Source organism: Xenopus tropicalis, chromosome 1 (genome assembly GCF_000004195.4).
Source record: "Xenopus tropicalis strain Nigerian chromosome 1, UCB_Xtro_10.0, whole genome shotgun sequence".
NCBI lineage: Eukaryota > Metazoa > Chordata > Amphibia > Anura > Pipidae > Xenopus > Xenopus tropicalis.
This window is the reverse complement of record NC_030677.2, coordinates 215656549-215676804: the sequence shown is the minus strand read 5'-3', so window position 1 is coordinate 215676804 and position 20256 is coordinate 215656549. Positions and strand designations below refer to the sequence as shown.

Sequence of the window (20256 nt, the reverse complement as noted above, 5' to 3'; positions counted from 1 at the left end):
GGGGTAACAGGCACGGATCCCCACTCTCACACAGACCCAGTTTGGTTTATGCCCTTCTGTTCCTCCCACAGGTTGGGTTAAGACGGTTCCATGGTGTTGTGATTCTTGGAAAGAATTCTCCTGAATGGTTCATAGCGGAAATTGGATCTATTATGGCCGGGTGAGGATTCCCAGTTACTCACATACTGCGGTTTGTAGAACTGGGTCTGTAACTGGGACCTGAGATTCACTCTCACTTAACATTTCCAGCAATTTGCTTTCACCGTTACCTTGGTAACCCTTACAGTTAGGACCCCCTAACAATGCTGGTCCACCCAGTGAGTTTTCAGGGGTCCCCCTTTTCCCCCCTTTATTTGCACTTTCTTAGCTGATCCTGTTGCACTGATTGGGGGTAGCCTTGGGGTGCCTAATATAATGCAGGTTGGTGGCTACAGAAGCTTACTCCTCGGCTCATAGCTAAGGGTATAATGAAGATAATGGTCAGTCTAGTACCCCCCTTACATGTAACACCTAGTGCAGTCACACAGGGCCGGACCCATAATATCTACGTTCCTCAGATCCCTGCCCCCTAGGAACTGTATTCCTGACCATTGATTTGTTACCGTTTCATTGACCTGTATGTCTTGTACCAGGGGCCTGGCTGTTGTCATTGACCCCTTATGTACAGCATCGTTCCTTCTGGATGTGGCACAGAACACTGAGGCCCAAGTAATTCTGCTCCAGGACCACAGGCAGCTGAGAAAGGTCTTACAGGTGAGATGTGTACATTATGCAGAGAGATGCACCATATAACCATGTGAGGATGAGCGTCAGCTCATATGCTCAATTAGATCTGTTATTGCTCTGTTGGCTCCCTATTATGATTTATTCCTTGGTAACGGACAACTTTCTGCTAAACCCTCCCAGAATTATAATGCTGGGCAGGACCTTTGCTTGGGCTGGATTGGGCAGAGTGGCAGTAGCACCGCCCTGTCATACTAAACACAGTTGGTTATTGTCTCTGCAGGTTCAGAGGAAATTGCCCCAAGTGAAGGCCATTGTCCAGTGGGAAGGAGGAAAGGAGTCACCACATCCCAGACTTTACACAGTAAGGCTTCCCACTGATTCCCCTCACCACAAAGTACCTCAATGTCTAGTAAATATCCTCCATGTCCCTACCCTTCCTCTTCATCCTTTCCTCTCTGCTCATATCACGTCCATGTAACCATCAGTCTGATCTCCTCTGTGGATCCATAGACAATTATGTATTTATGTTCCTCTTTCCCACAGTGGGAGGAGCTTATTCTTCTTGGTATGGAGGTTCCAGATTCCAAGCTTGATGATGTCATTGCCTCTCAGAAGCCCAACCAATGCTGTTCTGTGTTTTACGCTAAGGACGACCCCAGAGGAGTCATGTTGAGTCATGATAATGTAAGGTCCAGGTTCTTTGTCTCGTTGGGAAGGTATTGGAGCAAATGGACTTTCCTAGTTGTGCAAAATGGGTGAGGGGACTACGACTGATGAGCGCTTAAACCGAATCTTGGGGTACTGTGGAATGAGGGGCCTGACATTGTGCTGAGTTGAATTCCCTAGGGATCTACTGTAATTTAATCTTCATTCCCTTGTAGCTGACGTGGGTGTCTCAGACCACCTGTAAGCATCTCAGCCTGGGCAAACATGATGTTGTGATCAGCTATCTGCCCCTCAACCAAGTGGCTGCCCAGCTGTTTGACCTCTGGATACCCCTCTGCAGTGGGGGCACCACTTACTTTGCTGAAGCAGATGCACTGAGGGTAGGGAGCATGATGAGTCCACATGGTGGGGCTTGTGATGGTGGGGCTTGTCATAGGATGTACAAAAGTGACTTTATCTTTCTGTTCTTCTAAGAAATCTCTCCTCCGAACACTGCGGGAGGTGCGTCCCACGCGGTTTCTTGGGTTCCCTTGTTTTTGGGAGAAGATTCAAACAAGATGGATGACACTGGAGGAGAAGGCTAAGCTCTTCCCTAGAAAGATTATGGGCTGGGGTCGGGGTGTGGGACTCACTAACTACCAGAAGGAAGGGTATGTATCTTGCCTGAGGTAGGATGAGAATGTGGGATAAGATTATATGGAATAATTCCATCACTATTCTCTCAAAAGCTATAAAATTGCCCCTTGGCCACTTTCTGTGTTCTAAAATAGTTTCCCCTACATCTAGCTGGGTCTTATGCTCCCCACTGTTTTTCAAGAAGTAAATAATGGGGGAAATCAGGAGGATGGAAGTATCTATGAACAGGGCTCTGCACCCTACTGGTCTCCAGCTCAAGGTCAACTTTGCATGACTGTTTTTTCCCTTTACATGTAGGGCTGGAGCTGCCCCCTGGGGATTCTCTCTTGCTCAGAGATTGGTTTTTCACCCAGCCAGAGTGGCCCTGGGCCTCGATCGGTGCAGTCTTTGCTATGTTGGCACAGTACCCATCACACAAGGGACAATGGAGTATTATGGCAGCCTAGGACTAACGTTACTTAATGTGTATGGCAGGAATGAGAGCAGTGGGGTGCACAGCTTGGCAATGAATAATGCATGGAGGACAAAAAGGTAAGTACATTGTTGCACCACTTATAGTAGTGACATAAATTAGGACCCCCCAAAGCAGGGTGACCCATTGAGCATTTTCACTCATGGGTGACCAATAACTTGGTTGTGACTCCCCACCAGGCCCCCTGCTGAGGTCACGGGATCTGTTCCCTAAGGACAAAGTACTCCCCATTATCCAACTCAATTACCCAGTACAAGTCTACTCTGCAAGGGTGACCATGAGCAAGCCAGGGCCGTATTTACAATATAGGCCATACCTAGGGTGGCAGCTATGAGGGGCAGTACTTGGGTGTCTATATGGTAAAAATTTTTAAATAACCCCACCCCAGCTCACTGCTGGATACTTGGCTAAATCCAATGGCAGAGCTGAGGGGTGGGGGCACCTTCCTGCATGATCTTGGTAGTACAACAGGCCTCTCTGCACGTGTCGCCATTGCAGGATGAAGGGGAGGGGCTGAGTTCCGGTGCCTAGGGAGGCTCTGGCCCTAATACAGTGATGGAATAGCCTTTCTTTTCTCTCTGCCCTATTGTTATTGCTTCTGGATGTGATTTTTGTGTGTCAGGCTGGGGATACACCCTAACCCTCTCTCTTTAGTTCTGGCCTAGAAATACTGGGGTGCAGGACCCATATAAAAGAACCCCTAAGACAAGGGGCCACAGGGGAGCTCTGTTTGTGGGGGCGCCATGTCTTTATGGGCTACCTGGGCATGGAGAAGGAGACACAGGCAGCGCTGGATGGCGAGGGTTGGCTGCTCACTAGTGACCTGGGAACAAGAGACCCCAGTGGATTCCTGTATGTCACAGAGTGGGGGGCAGGTAAGGAGAGGGGCAACTGGCAAGAAAACAATGATCAGGTATTTATATAGTTACATAATTTACTCACATTGTCCCTTCTTTCTAAAGCTGAATAGCAGGTACAGGGGTCTCATTGGGGAACACTAACACATTGTTGGATCTCAGTACAACAGGGGCACATTCTGTTAAATCATGGAGGGCTGACTCTCTGCCTCACAAACACTAGGTGCACTCACATGCTTTAGTCCCCCGGTACCCATTGAATAATTGAATAACATGGAGCCCCTTCCTGTGAATGTCTGGGACTGACCATGAGTGCCTTCTCCTACAGGACCTTATGAGAGACCAGTGTTGCTTGAGGAACCCCAGCAAAGGTGGAGCAGTGAGGGTCTCTACATGGAAATATAACCTACCCCAAGCCTACCAGCCCTACTGGAATACTATCGTGGACAACATTTGTGGGGGCCCAGAGCTGTGAACAGTTCTCTGCTGGTGATTTCAGCCCTGCACATACAGTAGCCATGGACACATACTACTGGTGCCTTGAACCCTGGCCTACAAGTATAGGGTCCTTCAGTCCTGAAGCCTGGTGTTTAAATAGACATTCTCTTGCTCAGTCAAGAGGAAGAGAGATGAGAGCACTTTATGGGTGAGCTCTTCCCAAAGATTCTAGATATCTTTTATTCTTACTAACTAATGATAATAAATGTGTTTTTGTACATCTTGTCTTGTTCCTGTGTGTGTGTGTGTGTGAGTGTGTGTGTGTGTGAACAGTGTAAAACTCAAAGGGCTAGATTTACCTAATGGTGCAACATCTGCATTCACAATCATTTTCCATGGTTTTATGGGAAACAATTTACAAATATTCACCAACAATGGTCAGAGGTGGTGATGTTGAGGCCAACTGAGAGGATACGGCCTTAAAGTAATTCAGGGGGAACTGGGCACCAGAGGTCACCCCTTTAGATTAGAGGAATGGAGCTTCCATTTGAAGCAGCGTAGGGGGTTCCTCACGGTGAGGGCAGTGAGGGGGTTGGGGAATGCCCTGCCGGGGGATGTTGGGTAGGGGGTTCCTCACGGTGAGGGCAGTGAGGGGGTTGGGGAATGCCCCTAGTGATGTGGTAATGGCAGACTCTGTTAATGCCTATAAGAGGGGCCTGGATGAGTTTTTGAACAAGCAGAATATCCAAGGCTATTGTGATACTAATACCTACAGTTAGTATTACTGGTTGTATATATAGTTTATGTATGTCGGTGTACAGATTGGTAAGTATAGGTTGTGTGCTGGGTTTACTCGGAGGGGTTGAACTTGATGGACAATGGTCTTTTTTCAACCCAATGTAACTATGTAACTATAGGTAAAGGCTGGCCCAGTTGGGATTGGTTACACTGGGGGGGGGCAGTTAAGGGGGGGTTACTATATATAAATATATAAGGGGGGGCAGTAATGAAATAGAGAAAGTACAGGGAAGAGTGACTAAGCTGATAAAGGGAATGGGCTCAGTTATGGGGAAAGGCTGGCCCAGTTGGGATTGGTTACACTGGAGAAGGGGCAGTTAAGGGGGGGGGTCACTATATATAAATATATAAGGGGGGCAGTAATGAAATAGAGAAAGTACAGAGAAGAGCGACTAAGCTGATAAAGGGAATGGGCTCAGTTATGGGGAAAAGCTGGCCCAGTTGGGATTGGTTACACTGGGGGGGGGCACTATATATAAATATATAAAGGGGGGCAGTAATGAAATAGAGAAAGTACAGGGAGGAGCGACTAAGCTGATAAAGGGAATGGGCTCAGTTATGGGGAAAGGCTGGCCCAGTTGGGATTGGTTACACTGGGGAAGGGGCAGTTAAGGGGGGGGTCACTATATATAAATATATAAGGAGGTAGGATCACCAAATATAAATATATAAGGCAGGGCAATAATGAAATCTAGAACATACAGAGCCTCACAGGCAGTACTCTGCCTGCCCTACCCTGCCTGTGTGTGACATACCCTGCCTGCCCTATGCTGCCTGTGTGTGCCATACTCTACCTGCCCTATGCTGCCTGTGTGTGCCATACTCTGCCTACCGTATGCTGCCCGTGTCTGCCCTACCCTGCCTATGTGTGTGCCATACTCTGCCTGCCCTATGCTGCCTGTGTGCCATACTCTGCCTGCCCTATGTTGCTGTGGGAGTTGAGCCTGGCAGGGGTTTGTTCTGGGAGTTTGTTAGCATTTGGAAATAGTAATTATATGGTCCCTAAGGTGTGTAATTATATGCAGGGGTGTTGCTGTGCTACCCACAGGGAAGGAGGAGCCATATGGATTCAAGGGTGTGTCTTAATATGACATAACATAATTCTTAAACATATGAATGAAGGGGGATATTCCTACAGTGGCCACCAACCATTTGGGTTTTTGTTGCGCTACCACCATTAATGTGGGGATGGTCTTAAAAGCTCTTGTTCGAGAAATGTGTTGTGATTGGTGAATGAATTAAGTCCTATGATTGGATTATATGCCGATAGTAGCCACAAATAAATAGTAGCATATAAATATTTCTATGCGGCTACTATTTATATGTGGCTACTATTTATATGCGGCTACTATTTATATGCTACTATTTATATGCTACTATTTATATGTGGCTACTATTTATATGTGGCTACTATTTATATGCTACTATTTATTTATATGCGGTTACTATTTATATGCTACTATTTATATGCTACTATTTATATGCGGCTACTATTTATATGCTACTATTTATATGCTATCATTTATATGTGGCTACTATTTATATGCTACTATTTATATGCGGTTACTATTTATATGTGGCTACTATTTATATGTGGCTACTATTTATATGCTACTATTTATATGCTACTATTTTTATATGCCGTTACCATTTATATGTGGCTACTATTTATATGCTACCATTTATCTGTGGCTACTATTTATATGCTACTATTTATATGCGGCTACTATTTATATGCTACTATTTAAATGCTACTATTTATATGCGGTAACAATTTATATGCTACTATTTATATGCTACCATTTATATGCGGCTACTATTTATATGCGGCTACTATTTATATATGGCTACTATTTATATGCGGCAACTATTTATATGCTACTATTTATATGCGGCTACTATTTATATGCGGCAACTATTTATATGCTACCATTTATATGTGGCTACTATTTATATGCTACTATTTATATGCTACCATTTATATGTGGCTACTATTTATATGCTACTATTTATTTGCTACTATTTAGAATGTCATTTTGTGATTCAGCCTAGTTCAGAAATATTGACTTATACAATGAAAAGAATAACATAGTATTAAAATTGCTCTATATAGTTTATTAATATATATGTATTCATATAACCTTAACATTTCCCCTCTTTTGGTCATTCTACTGACCACACTATATTATGTAACCTTCAGCCCTAAGCTTGCACCTAAATGCAATTAACTTTATTGCAGCTCCTTTGTCGTGAAGAGGGACTAAGACCGTCTTCAAAACCAAAAATTCATTCTTGACCAGCAGAATTTGACCATAACTCATGCTGGAGAATTCTCGATCCACCACAATCCAATTAATTGCCTAAAAATAACTAATTTCCCCTCTTTAGCCTAAGATACCAAACATAACATAATAAATAATCCCCATACGGTTCCACTCCAAGTGTTTAGTAATGTTCTTTTTGGTGAGAGGTAGCTGTTTATTCCATCCTCCAGTGTTATTGTAAAACATTGGAAAATATGTCATCTCTGCTTTGGTATTGGCTTCAGTGTTATCCTAAGTACTATTTACTGATGTTATAATGCCAATAGAAAGTTGTTTCGTGTAAACACAAGACCAGCTATAGATGTCCTTGCAAGTTCCTGATAGCAACCACTTTGATGTACGTCTTATGGAGATATGGAATATGCCACCATGGTTACATTGCAGATTGAAGCAAGAATGATTTGATTCTCGTAGAAAATTTTCATTGTCAACAGAAAATTGTTCCTTTCATGTCATTAGTTGAGCAGACGGATATCATGATGATTGCAAATATTTTCCACATTATCAAAAAGGAACAATTCCAACTAGGAGAAAATTAAAAACACATTCATAATTCTGTATCATTGAAAGTATTGGAATCAAAGTTATCAACATTAAGACGATAAATGTGCTGGTGCCTAGCTTTAATGTAACGATTTAGGAAACACAGAGTTAATTTGTAAAATATGTAAAGCAGAAGTATTATTATCAGTAACATTATTAATAATGCTCCTACTTGTTTAAAAAAAAAAACTTCCAATGGATCCAAAAATTTCACCAATTTTGAATCCCTTCATAGGATTCCATCCCTCATGACCAATTTCTCTAGCTAAAAATTGTAATTGTTTCACCTTATTTAAATGACCTTGTACCATATCTTCATTATCATCTATCCAAGTACAACAGTCTTGCTTATGGGTAACTTGGCACATCCCTCCTTCTGAAGCCAGGATGTAATCAAGCGCAAATTTTTTATGAAGGGCTAACTTGCTCATCTGAGCTATTTCAACCGAATTAGCAGTAATTGCAGCAGTAACATTTTGTCAACAATACCAGGTAGCAATGGTACAAGTACCGTAACTATTTTCTGGTAGCCAAGTATATGCACATGATCCACAGACACAATAATAAGGTGGTTTGAGTGTTATCAAACCATCACTAAACATTGCTGTAGATATTGATTTATTAATTCCTGCATCAATCACGGCTAATGCAATCTTAAATAGATTCCAACATTCAACTTTTGTCAAGGATTCTGGCTGTGTAAAATTACACTCTGTTTTGTTAATACCTTCCTCATATGGATAATTCATCCACTCAATTTCTGGTTGTCTGGCCTAAGGCCAATCATTAGCTTCCATATATCACCCAAACTATTCATTGCTTCTTCTGAACTATTTTCCCCATGTCATTTTAAAAGTATAATTTCTGCCATTTTGAGTAGGTTTCAATTGGCCTAGATGTAACTGATTGCATTTTTCTGTCTTATTAATACTTATGAATATTGGCAGGGTCTTATCAGTGATTAGTTTAGCAATTGGAAGTCTCCAGGCTTTCTTTCTTTCCCTAAAGTCATATTGTTGTAATATTTTCAGTTTGTTATACATACAAAGAAATTGGCAATGCTATCATAGGAAGACTTTTTGAATCGGCAAGCCTATTCCCACAAATCCAATAGTTAGTACGGTTAACTTCAGCTATCCTCCTTTGTAAATTCATATTTAAATTAGGCTCTTCATAAAAACAATTTTTACTTGAGACGTAAGTAATAATCCCCAAAAGTAAAAACAAAAACAAAAAAGTAATGAATACCTGCACATAATCTCAGATAATATTCTCTTTGCAGTAGTTTTTGCAGTGGCTTTGGCAACTGGCCAGGCTTCTGGCCATCCTGAAAACATATCAATACATACCAAAACATACTTATATGTCCCTACTCTGGGTAGCTGGTTGTAGTACATTTGTAGTCTTTGGAAGGGTAGTCTGGCTTAGGTGAGTGTCGTCTTGGAGTTTTGACTACTTGGCCTGGATTATGACGTAAACAGGTAACGCAAGAAAGAACATTTTGCAGCAAAAGCTGGAAATCCTGGTGTTATCCAGCTTCTTTGAACCGTGGCAGCCATTGCGTTCTTACCTGAATGCGCAACTCCATGGGTTAGGTGAGCCATCATAGCATATAATGCCTTAGGCAGACAGTATGTTAGGCCATATCTCCAGAGTCCTTTCTCATCTCTGGTGGCTCCTAACTTTGACCATTTTGTTTTTTTCCACTTTAGGCGCTTGGTCCAGCAGGGTTGCTAGAACCTGCAGATCATCTGGCCCCTTGTGGTCTTTTTGGTCATAACTCCCTGTCATGATTGGCAGCATAGCAACTGCTTTGGCTCCTTCATCTGCTTTCGCATTTCTTTTTGCCTTTGTAGTTTGGAGTTTAGTGTGCGCTTGTACCTTTAGAATGGCTACCTCGGTAGGAAGCTGTAAGGCTAACAAGAGCTTGTTCACTAAATTTGCATTTTTAATTGGTTTACATGATGACGTCATAAAATTTCTGGCCTTCCAAATTGGTAAGTAGTCGTGTGTAATTCCATAACAATACCTGGAATCAGTCCAAATGTTGACTCTCTTACCTTCTGCCAGAGTACATGCTGTGATTAGGGCCAGCAATTCAGCTTTTTGTGCTGACATGTGTGAGGGTAGTCTCTGCTGAATTAGAACATCAGGCAATGTTACTATAGCATACCCAGTGTGATATTTTCCCTCATCTGTACTATAGTGTGACCCATCCACATACAGTTCTAAATCAGGGTTGAGCAATGGCTCATCTTACATTTACATTGTTGAACCTTTGCATTTCATTTTGCATCAACTCATAACAATCCTGGGCCGTGGCATCAAGTGGCCCCTCTTTATGAGGTATCAATGTGGCTGGATTTAAAACGTTACATCTTTTTATTGTCAAATTTGAGTAAGTAAAATCACTTCATATTTTGTTAGTCTAGCTGCTGACAGATGCTTTGTGTATACTCTATTTAAAATGTCAGTTAAAATTTCCCAATTTATGATCCAATACTAGATCTGTCACTTTATCCAGCAATAGTGCATAGGCTGGAATGGTTTTTCATAAGTTTTTTTTAGATTTTCAATTGCCTTGTAATTTCTCTTTACTGACTTTGTTGCCAGTCTGAGCCAGGAAACTCAGCAATCCCACTGTGTCCTCCCTATACTTTCCCTTATTTTCAAAACACAAAGGTAAATCATCTACATATTATAACAGTACTGTATCTTTGTGTTTTGGTGCCCACCCACTTAAGTCACAGATACAGTATGTGGTCTCCAATCCCCTCAATCTGTTGTGTACTCAGAGGGTATTGGGGTAGTCGTGGTAAAACTGCCCCTTCTTTGATTTTAATCTGTACCGGAGGAACAAACAATATTTCTACATCATATTTACCTTTAAAAGTATTGTTCAATGTTTGTTGTTGGCTGTGTAAGAGGTGTCATTAATTAACAGTATGTCAGCCCCCCCAAGGTTTACAAAAGTATGCTATACTGTTTTAATACTGAGTAATCCTTCTTTGCACATTCACACCAAACTTCATACATTGTAACCAAAAGTCTATCATATGTCTGTCACCATTTCCTTGTGGTGCAATAAGATGGTTAAGTGGTTCCCACGTTTCTCTTGGTAGGACATTGTTTTTCCATCTTACCTTATAGTTACATAGTTACATAGGGTTGGAAAAAAAACCCCTAGATCCTTCTCCATTAAGGATCCCCCAACTCACTCCCATTCAGTAGATAGTTCGCGTTTATATTATTTCTACCAAAGGGCAGAACTTTGCACTTATCAACATTGAACCCCATTTCCCAGTTTGCTGCCCAGTTTCCCAGTCAAATCGCTCTGCAAAGCGGCACATCCTGCATGGAACTTATAGTTTTGCCCAATTTAGTGTCATCAGCAAAAATAGAAACAATACTGTCTATGCCCCCCTCCAGGGCATTAATAAACAAGTTAAAAAGCAAAGGCCCAAGGACTGACCCCTGCGGTACCCACTAACCACACTGGTCCAATTAGAAAATGTTCCATTTCCCCCCACTCTTTGTACTCTATCCTTCAGCCAGTTCTCTATCCAATTACAAATATTATGTTCTAGGCCAATATTCCTTAATTTGATCATTAACCTTCTGTGAGGTACTGTATCAAACGCTTTAGCAAAGTCCAAGTAGATGACATCAACTGCCATTCCAGCATCGAGGTTCCTGCTCACCTCCTCATAAAAGGCGACTAAATTAGTCTGGCAAGATCTGTTACCCATAAACCCCTGCGGCACAAACTAATAGTATTGTGAGCTGCAATGTATTCAAGTACCCTATCCCTTATTACCCCTTCCAGAAGCTTTCCTACTACTGATGTCAGACTAACAGGCCTATAGTTTTCAGGCTGTGAACGAGATCCCTTTTTAAATAACGGCACCACATTAGCAATCCGCCAGTCTCTCGGCACCATGCCAGACCTCAATGAATCCTGGGAAATTAAGTGAAGAGGTTTGGCAATCACAGCGCTCAGCTCATTTAATACCCTGGGATGAATCCCATCTGGTACATTATCATTATCTATTTTGCATCCTTCTATTTTATCTATCTCATAGACCCACTTGTTTGTTGTGGGGACCCTTCTTCAATAATAGGGATCAAATTATCAGATCGTAATAACATATTCTAACGAAATTTTATCCAACCATTTGTCCCAAAAATCAACAAAAAGTTGGTCACATAAAGTAAGATGTATAGAAGGTTCCCAGGTATCATCACTCGGAGGATATCCTGCCCATCTTACTCAGTAATAGAGGTCATTATCTTTGATCACACAATCTACTATCTTCTCTACCTCAAACACTTAAGTTGAAGGACCTTCCCCCTCCTGCATTTTTTCCAGGTGGTGCTCTAACAGCGGTTCTGTAACAAGATATTATTAACATGATTATAATGAAAAGTACTATAATGAATATTATCACACACCCTATAGGAGCCATTAATGATTTGAAGATATTTTACAGCCATGTTGCTGCACTCCCTGGCCTGCTAATAGATAATCTAAGGTAATAATACTACTAATAATAATATAATAAGATAATAATAATAATAAGATAATAATCTTAATTAAGTCATGCATATACCTTTTTCCAAATACACACATATATACATATACATACACATATCCCTGGCGGTAACAGTTTAGGAAAAGCCACACCATGTTATCCCATTAATCCTGTAAACCACTGCATATAACTTTCAATTTTAGATTCACAGGTTGCATCCTTATTTTCCTCTGCATGAACCCTTAGGGGTACAAGTGGAATGCAGTGCTATACACTAACAATTAATACCAATATTGCAGTGACTCAGATTTGTGTCAGATTTCTCAAGTTCATATGTTTACACGTTCATTTCTATACACAAATTTTAGTTATGTGAAACATACATCCATTTACTCTGACTATATACAAACATAAGCGTCATGCATAGAGTTGGGTAAGAAATAAATATGTTCCTTGTTTTGTGAGGGGATTCTTATAAGTATCTACTTTTACCCTGCAACTGAAATTTCTATTATTTAAATCTTTTATTGTTATAGGAATGCCTATTAAAGGATTTCCTTTATGGTCCACTGATGTGTGTGAACAAACCCAGCAATCAGTGGCGTTCAATCTGTTAGGCAGCTTCCCCTGCAACTGCCAAACTGTACCTTGTTGCCAACCTTGACCCAGAATCCAGGCGGTGCACTCGCGTTATAACTTTTGGGCCTGACAGTTGAATTACTATACCTTTTGGGTTCTGTCACTAGCAACACCTCTTAATAAAGATTCTTTAAATTCCTTTTTAACCCTTCTTTGAAAGTAGTTCTTAATTGAACTTTGTCTCAGTAAATGCCAATTTCAATCTGTGAAAGAATTCCACAGATCCTTCCTCACTTGTTTGCTTAAGGTTATTGGCCATTGCCCAAGTTTTATTTAATTTGCCCATTAACCAGTTTTGTTCGAAACACATCCCTCCCTTATATCTGTATATCCCCTGTTTTCTTCTCTACTTGAGGAACCTGCTTTAAGAGAATGGACATTGCTTCAAGTTTTTTACAAACCCTCCCGGATTTACATCAGGGTCTGGGATTCCCTCTAAAAGGGACATTTGTTCAGTTTGAGACCAAGGTTGGTACCAACTTACACTGTATTTTGGCATAGGATTATCACCCTCAAATACAGCTTGTGTCCTTAAGGGAAATGTACCAACTACATCTTGTTTTGGAGTAAAGGGTAAACCACCCACACCCCCTACGTGTGGGTAAATTGAAGGTATTTCAACCTCCCCCATATACGGGGGAGGGTCAACTGTCACAAGAGACATTGTATGTGTACTCACTGGGTTGCGTAAAGTGGTTTTCTTTTTACCTTCTCCCTCCGCCTCTTGGGCTTCATAAGCCCTTATTTGTTGCTTCCCCCTTTGGTAAATATAAAACCATTTCAAATCTTCTTTTCTTCCCCTTATATTTGCTCCAACAGCATCTAATAAAAGAGCTCTGGTCTCTGTGCTTGCATTGTCATACTCATCTTCCCATTTTTTCTTTAACACCTTCAATTTAGGGTATGAATTCATCTGTATCCTAATGTTGTTTCTTACTTTCTCTATTGCTTCTGTTTCCTGAGTTCTCCTAATAGCTCACATTTCTTCCCTTTCTGCCTGCTCTTGGGTCTTCATTTGCTTCTCATTAGAAAGAGTAGTAAATAAAGCAGTAAACCCATAGGGATCATCATCATCTAATATGCTTCCATCCGGCCAGGAGGCAGGAAGCTTTCCCTTTTGAATATATCTGTAATTTCCACTATAAAAACATTCTAAAATTTTCTCCGGTTTCTTTTTACTCTCTGCTAACCATTCCGTGTCGAATCCTTTCTTTCTTAATCATTTATCATGGGTATCAATTAGAGTCTCCCAGAGAACTCTATCTAACCTATCAGTATCTGGCATCCCCATTTCGTTACATGTACCTTCAAGGGGTGCCGTAACCCAATTCCCATGATTTTTCTCCATCCATTGTATTACTGTTCGACCAGGAGGATCAGCAACCCTCTCCTTAGGGTCCTGTTTCAGACGGAACACCCAATTGCCCATCTCTTTTACGTGGTTGGCCAACCAATTTACCAAAACTTCCCCACCTACCAACTGGAGCCTTGCTCACACAGCTTGGAGGTGTTTCCTGGGTAACAGCAATTCTTTATCGTCCTGTTTATAACTTACTTCACCTTTTGAAACTTCTCCAAACATCCACCAAATTCTATCTGTTGCTTTAGAAGAAATAGGAAACAGACAACTTTAAAAAGGTAATATGCTAGATAGATACTTGCAACTATCTAGTACTTATGTATATTTTTAGTTTGCAGTTTATATACCAGAGGTACTAGAACTAGAAGGAAATCGTTGCACAGAGACTAGATATTCTTAATCAGATATGCATATAACCCATTTATCTTGATATTCTGAAAGAAACATGTGTGAATACCTAAACGTTTAAAACATACTTAATATATATATTGATAGATACTTAAACAAATAGAAACGACAGTTATTTGCAAATAAGATAGCCACAACAGCTATGAAACAGATATTTGACAGATAATTCTAGATATAACAGATTTAAACAGATAGAAGTTAAAGATACGACAGCTGTTAAACAGATATACTTAACCCCACAGCTGAGGTCTGTGATCTGGAGCGTGTGATGTTCTAGACCACTCGTGTGACTAGTGACACTTGTAAGGGAAAGTCGCTGGGTAAGCAAACAATGGGCTCCCCCGCCGGCCTGGGGAAGTTTCCGTTACTAGAGTAACAGCCTCGTATGATGGTCTTTTCAATCACATCCAGACCCAAATTCTGGGGTGCCAAACTGTTAAGGTCAAACGTTGAATATGAAGCCAAAGGATTGTCAGCTGTAGGGTAAAATGTATTGCAAGTTAATTCAAACATTACTATTTACTTAACTTTACAAAAATGTCATTTAGAATGTCATTTTGTGATTCAGCCTAGTTCAGAAATATTGACTTACACAATGAAAGAATAACATAGTATTAAAATTACTCTATATAGTTTATTAATATATATGTATTCATATAACCTTAACACTACTATTTATGTGCTACTATTTATATGCTACTATTTCGTTGTGGCTACTATTTATATACTATTATTTATATGCTACCATTTATATGTGGCTACTATTTATATGCTACTATTTATATACAGCTACTATTTATATGCGGCTATCATTTATATGCTACTATTTATATGTGGCTACTATTTATATGCTACTATTTATATGCTACCATTTATATGCGGCTACTATTTATATGCTACTATTTACATGTGGCTACTATTTATATGCTACTATTTATATACAGCTACTATTTATATGCGGCTACCATTTATATATGGCTACTATTTATATGCTACTATTTACATGTGGCTACTATTTATATGCTACTATTTATATACGGCTACTATTTATATGCGGCTACCATTTATATATGGCTACTATTTATATGCGGCTACTATTTATATGCTACTATTTACATGTGGCTACTATTTATATGCTACTATTTATATACGGCTACTATTTATATGCGGCTACCATTTATATATGGCTACTATTTATATGCTACCATTTATATGTGGCTACTATTTATATGCGGCTACTATTTATATGCTACCATTTATATGTGGCTACTATTTATATGCTACTATTTATATACGGCTACTATTTATATGCGGCTATCATTTATATGCTACTATTTATATGTGGCTACTATTTATATGCTACTATTTATAAACGGCTACTATTTATATGCTACTATTTACATGTGGCTACTATTTATATGCTACTATTTATATACGGCTACTATTTATATGCGGCTACCATTTATATATGGCTGCTATTTATATGCTACCATTTATATGTGGCTACTATTTATATGCGGCTACTATTTATATGCTACCATTTATATGTGGCTACTATTTATATGCTACGATTTATATGTGGCTACTATTTATATGCTACTATATATATGTGCTACTATTTATATGCTACTATTTATATGTGGCTACTATTTATATGCTATTATATATATGTGGCTACTATTTATATGCTACCATTTATATATGGCTACTATTTATATGCTACCATTTATATGTGGCTACTATTTATATGCTACTATTTATATGTGGCTACTATTTATATGCTACTATATATATGTGCTACTATTTATATGTGGCTACTATTTATATGCTATTATATATATGTGGCTACTATTTATATGCTACCATTTATATATGGCTACTATTTATATGCTACCATTTATATGTGGCTACTATTTATATGCGGCTACTATTTATATGCTACCATTTATATGTGGCTACTATTTATATGCTACTATTTATATGTGGCTACTATTTATATGCTTCTATATATATGTGGCTACTATTTATATGCTACCATTTATATGCGGCTACTATTTATATGTGGCTACTATTTATATGCTACTATTTATATGCGGCTACTATTTATATGCGGCTACTATTTATATGTGGCTACTATTTATATGCTACTATTTATATGCTACTATTTATATGCGGCTACTATTTATATGCGGCTACTATTTATATGTGGCTACTATTTATATGCTACTATTTATATGCTACCATTTATATGTGGCTACTATTTATATGCTACTATTTATATACGGCTACTATTTATAGGCGGCTACTATTTATATGTGGCTACTATTTATATGCTACTATTTATATGTGGCTACTATTTATATGCTACTATTTATATGCTACTATTTATATGCTACTATTTATTTGCGGCTACTATTTATATGCTACTATTTATATGCTACTATTTATATGCGGCTACTATTTATATGCTACTATTTGTTTGTGGCTACTATTTATATGCTACTATTTATATGCGGCTACTATTTATATGCGGCTACTATTTATATGCGGCTACAATTTAAATAGTAGCCACATATAAATAGTAGCCACATATAAATGGTAGCATATAAATAGTAGCCGCATATAAATAGTAGCCACATATAAATGGTAGCATATAAATAGTAGCCACATATAAATAGTAGCCACATATAAATAGTAGCATATAAATAGTAGCATATAAATAGTAGCCGCATATAAATATTAGCATATAAATAGATGCCGCATATAAATAGTAGCATATAAATAGTAGCCACATATAAATGGTAGCATATAAATAGTAGCCACATATAAGTAGTAGCCACATATAAGTAGTAGCCACATATAAATGGTAGCCGTATATAAATAGTAGCCACACATAAATAGTAGCATATAAATAGTAGCCACATATAAATAGTAGCCACACATAAATAGTAGCATATAAATAGTAGCCACACATAAATAGTAGCATATAAATAGTAGCCACATATAAATAGTAGCCGTATATAAATAGTAGCCACACATAAATAGTAGCCACATATAAATAGTAGCCACATATAAATAGTAGCATATAAATAGTAGCCGCATATAAATAGTAGCCACATATAAATAGTAGCATATAAATAGTAGCCACATATAAATAGTAGCATATAAATAGTAGCCACACATAAATAGTAGCATATAAATAGTAGCCACACATAAATAGTAGCATATAAATAGTAGCCACATATAAATAGTAGCCACATATAAATAGTAGCCGTATATAAATAGTAGCCACACATAAATAGTAGCATATAAATAGTAGCCACATATAAATAGTAGCCGCATATAAATAGTAGCCGTATATAAATAGTAGCCACATATAAATGGTAGCATATAAATAGTAGCCGCATATAAATAGTAGCCGCATATAAATAGTAGCCACATATAAATGGTAGCATATAAATAGTAGCCGCATATAAATTGTAGCCGCATATAAATAGTAGCATATAAATAGTAGCCGCATATAAATAGTAGCATATAAATAGTAGCCGCATATAAATGGTAGCATATAAATAGTAGCCACATATAAATGGTAGCATATAAACAGTAGCCACATATAAATAGTAGCATATAAATAGTAGCCACATATAAATAGTAGCATATAAATAGTAGCCACATATAAATAGTAGCCACATATAAATAGTAGCATATAAATAGTAGCCGCATATAAATAGTAGTATATAAATAGTAGCCACATATAAATGGTAGCATATAAATAGTAGCATATAAATAGTAGCCACATATAAATGGTAGCATATAAATAGTAGCCACATATAAATAGTAGCATATAAATAGTAGCCGCATATAAATAGTAGCCACATATAAATAGTAGCCACATATAAATAGTAGCATATAAATAGTAGCCGCATATAAATAGTAGCCGCATATAAATAGTAGCATATAAATAGTAGCCGCATATAAATAGTAGCATATAAATAGTAGCATATAAATAGTAGCCACATATAAATAGTAGCATATATATATAGTAGCCACATATAAATAGTAGCCGCATATAAATAGTAGCATATATATATAGTAGCCACATATAAATAGTAGCCGCATATAAATAGTAGCCGCATATAAATAGTAGCATATAAATAGTACCCGCATATAAATAGTACCCGCATATAAATAGTAGCATATAAATAGTAGCCGCATATAAATAGTAGCCGCATATAAAAAGTAGCATATAAATAGTAGCACATAAATAGTAGCCACATATAAATAGTAGCCACATACAAATAGTAGCCACATACAAATAGTATATGCTACTATGTATATGCTACTATTTATATGCGGCTACTATTTATATGCTACTATTTATATGCTACTATTTATATGCTACTATTTATATGTGGCTACTATTTATATGCGGCCACTATTTATACGCAGCGACTATTAGTGCACATAATAATAGGCGTTAAGTAGCGCGCATGCGGTAAATGCCGCATCGCGCATAAATTAACGTAAGTATGCTTATAGTGAATCGAGTGTTAGTGGCAAAAATTTAGACGCAATAAAATTTTTATCGCACGGTATAAATAGAGCACGTTTTAACGCACTTTAGTGAATCAGCCCTATTAAGTTTTATTCTATTTTTAATTTATAACTGTATCAGTCTCCACTACTTTGAAGGCCTGGACTGCAGCTCAAACCCCCAGCATCCAATGGGAGAGGAGATATTCCCCCCATACACTCCAATATGGGGAAACCGGAGACATTTCCAAGGGCTACCAGATTAGCAGGGGTGGGCAAGGGTCTGTTCCAAGATTGTCAGTGATAACATTGAGCAACTAAATATTACTGGCAACATAACCCCCAATGTGCACTTCCGATAGCAACAATTGCAGCACCCAGCCAATTCTCTAACCCAGGGCCCTAATCCTACCCCAACCCCTTCCCTCTACCCATCAGCTGCCCCTGCTGCCAACCAACAAGGAAATAACAATAAATTGTTCATAAATTGTTTAAAAATAGAAAAAAAGCCATATATATATATATATGGACCCATAGGGTTAAGCTCCCTATGGCTTTATCCCCTACCTCTTCACACCTTTATTGTTATTGGGTAATAGCCCCTGTGCTTAAAGGAACAGTAACACCAAAAAATGAAAGTGTATAAAAAGAATTATGATATTATGTACTTTTGCCCTGCACTGGTACAGCTGGTGTGTTTGCCTCAGAAAGACTACTATATTTTATATAAACAAAGCTGCTGTGTAGCCCCGGGGACAGCCATTCAAAGGAGAAAAGGCACAGGCACATAACAGATAACAGATAAACACTATTGTATTCTACAGAGCTTATCTGTTATCTGTTATGTAACCTGTGCCTTTTCTACTTTTTTCCAGCTTGAACAGCTGCCCCCGGGGCTACACAGCGGGGTATTTATATAAACTATAGTAGGGTTTCTGTAGCAAACACCCCAGCTGTACCGGTGCAGGAACGGCTGCCCCCGCGGCTACACAGCGGGGTATTTATATAAACTATAGTAGGGTTTCTGTAGCAAACACCCCAGCTGTACCAGTGCAGGAATGGCTGCCCCCGGGGCTACACAGCGGGGTATTTATATAAACTATAGTAGGGTTTCTGTAGCAAACACCCCAGCTGTACCGGTGCAGGAATGGCTGCCCCCGGGGCTACACAGCGGGTATTTATATAAACTATAGTAGGGTTTCTGTAGCAAACACCCCAGCTGTACCAGTGCAGGAATGGCTGCCCCCGGGGCTACACAGCGGGGTATTTATATAAACTATAGTAGGGTTTCTGTAGCAAACACCCCAGCTGTACCAGTGCAGGA

At 38.9% G+C, this 20256-nt stretch overlaps 1 protein-coding gene across 1 annotated transcript in view; it reads left to right on the top strand.

Moving 5' to 3' along the window:
• Window positions 1–4073, top strand: part of LOC100494473 (long-chain-fatty-acid--CoA ligase ACSBG2) — a 28622-nt gene extending 24549 nt beyond the window's left edge. Inside the window, exons 5-13 of the mRNA XM_031895036.1 lie at window positions 72–160; window positions 633–753; window positions 1007–1087; window positions 1270–1410; window positions 1608–1772; window positions 1867–2042; window positions 2326–2559; window positions 3155–3375; window positions 3686–4073. Coding sequence (XP_031750896.1) covers window positions 72–160; window positions 633–753; window positions 1007–1087; window positions 1270–1410; window positions 1608–1772; window positions 1867–2042; window positions 2326–2559; window positions 3155–3375; window positions 3686–3762 — 1305 coding nt within the window. The 3' untranslated portion in view covers window positions 3763–4073. The remainder of the gene's footprint in view (window positions 1–71; window positions 161–632; window positions 754–1006; window positions 1088–1269; window positions 1411–1607; window positions 1773–1866; window positions 2043–2325; window positions 2560–3154; window positions 3376–3685) is intronic.
• The last annotated feature ends 16183 nt before the right edge of the window (window positions 4074–20256 follow it).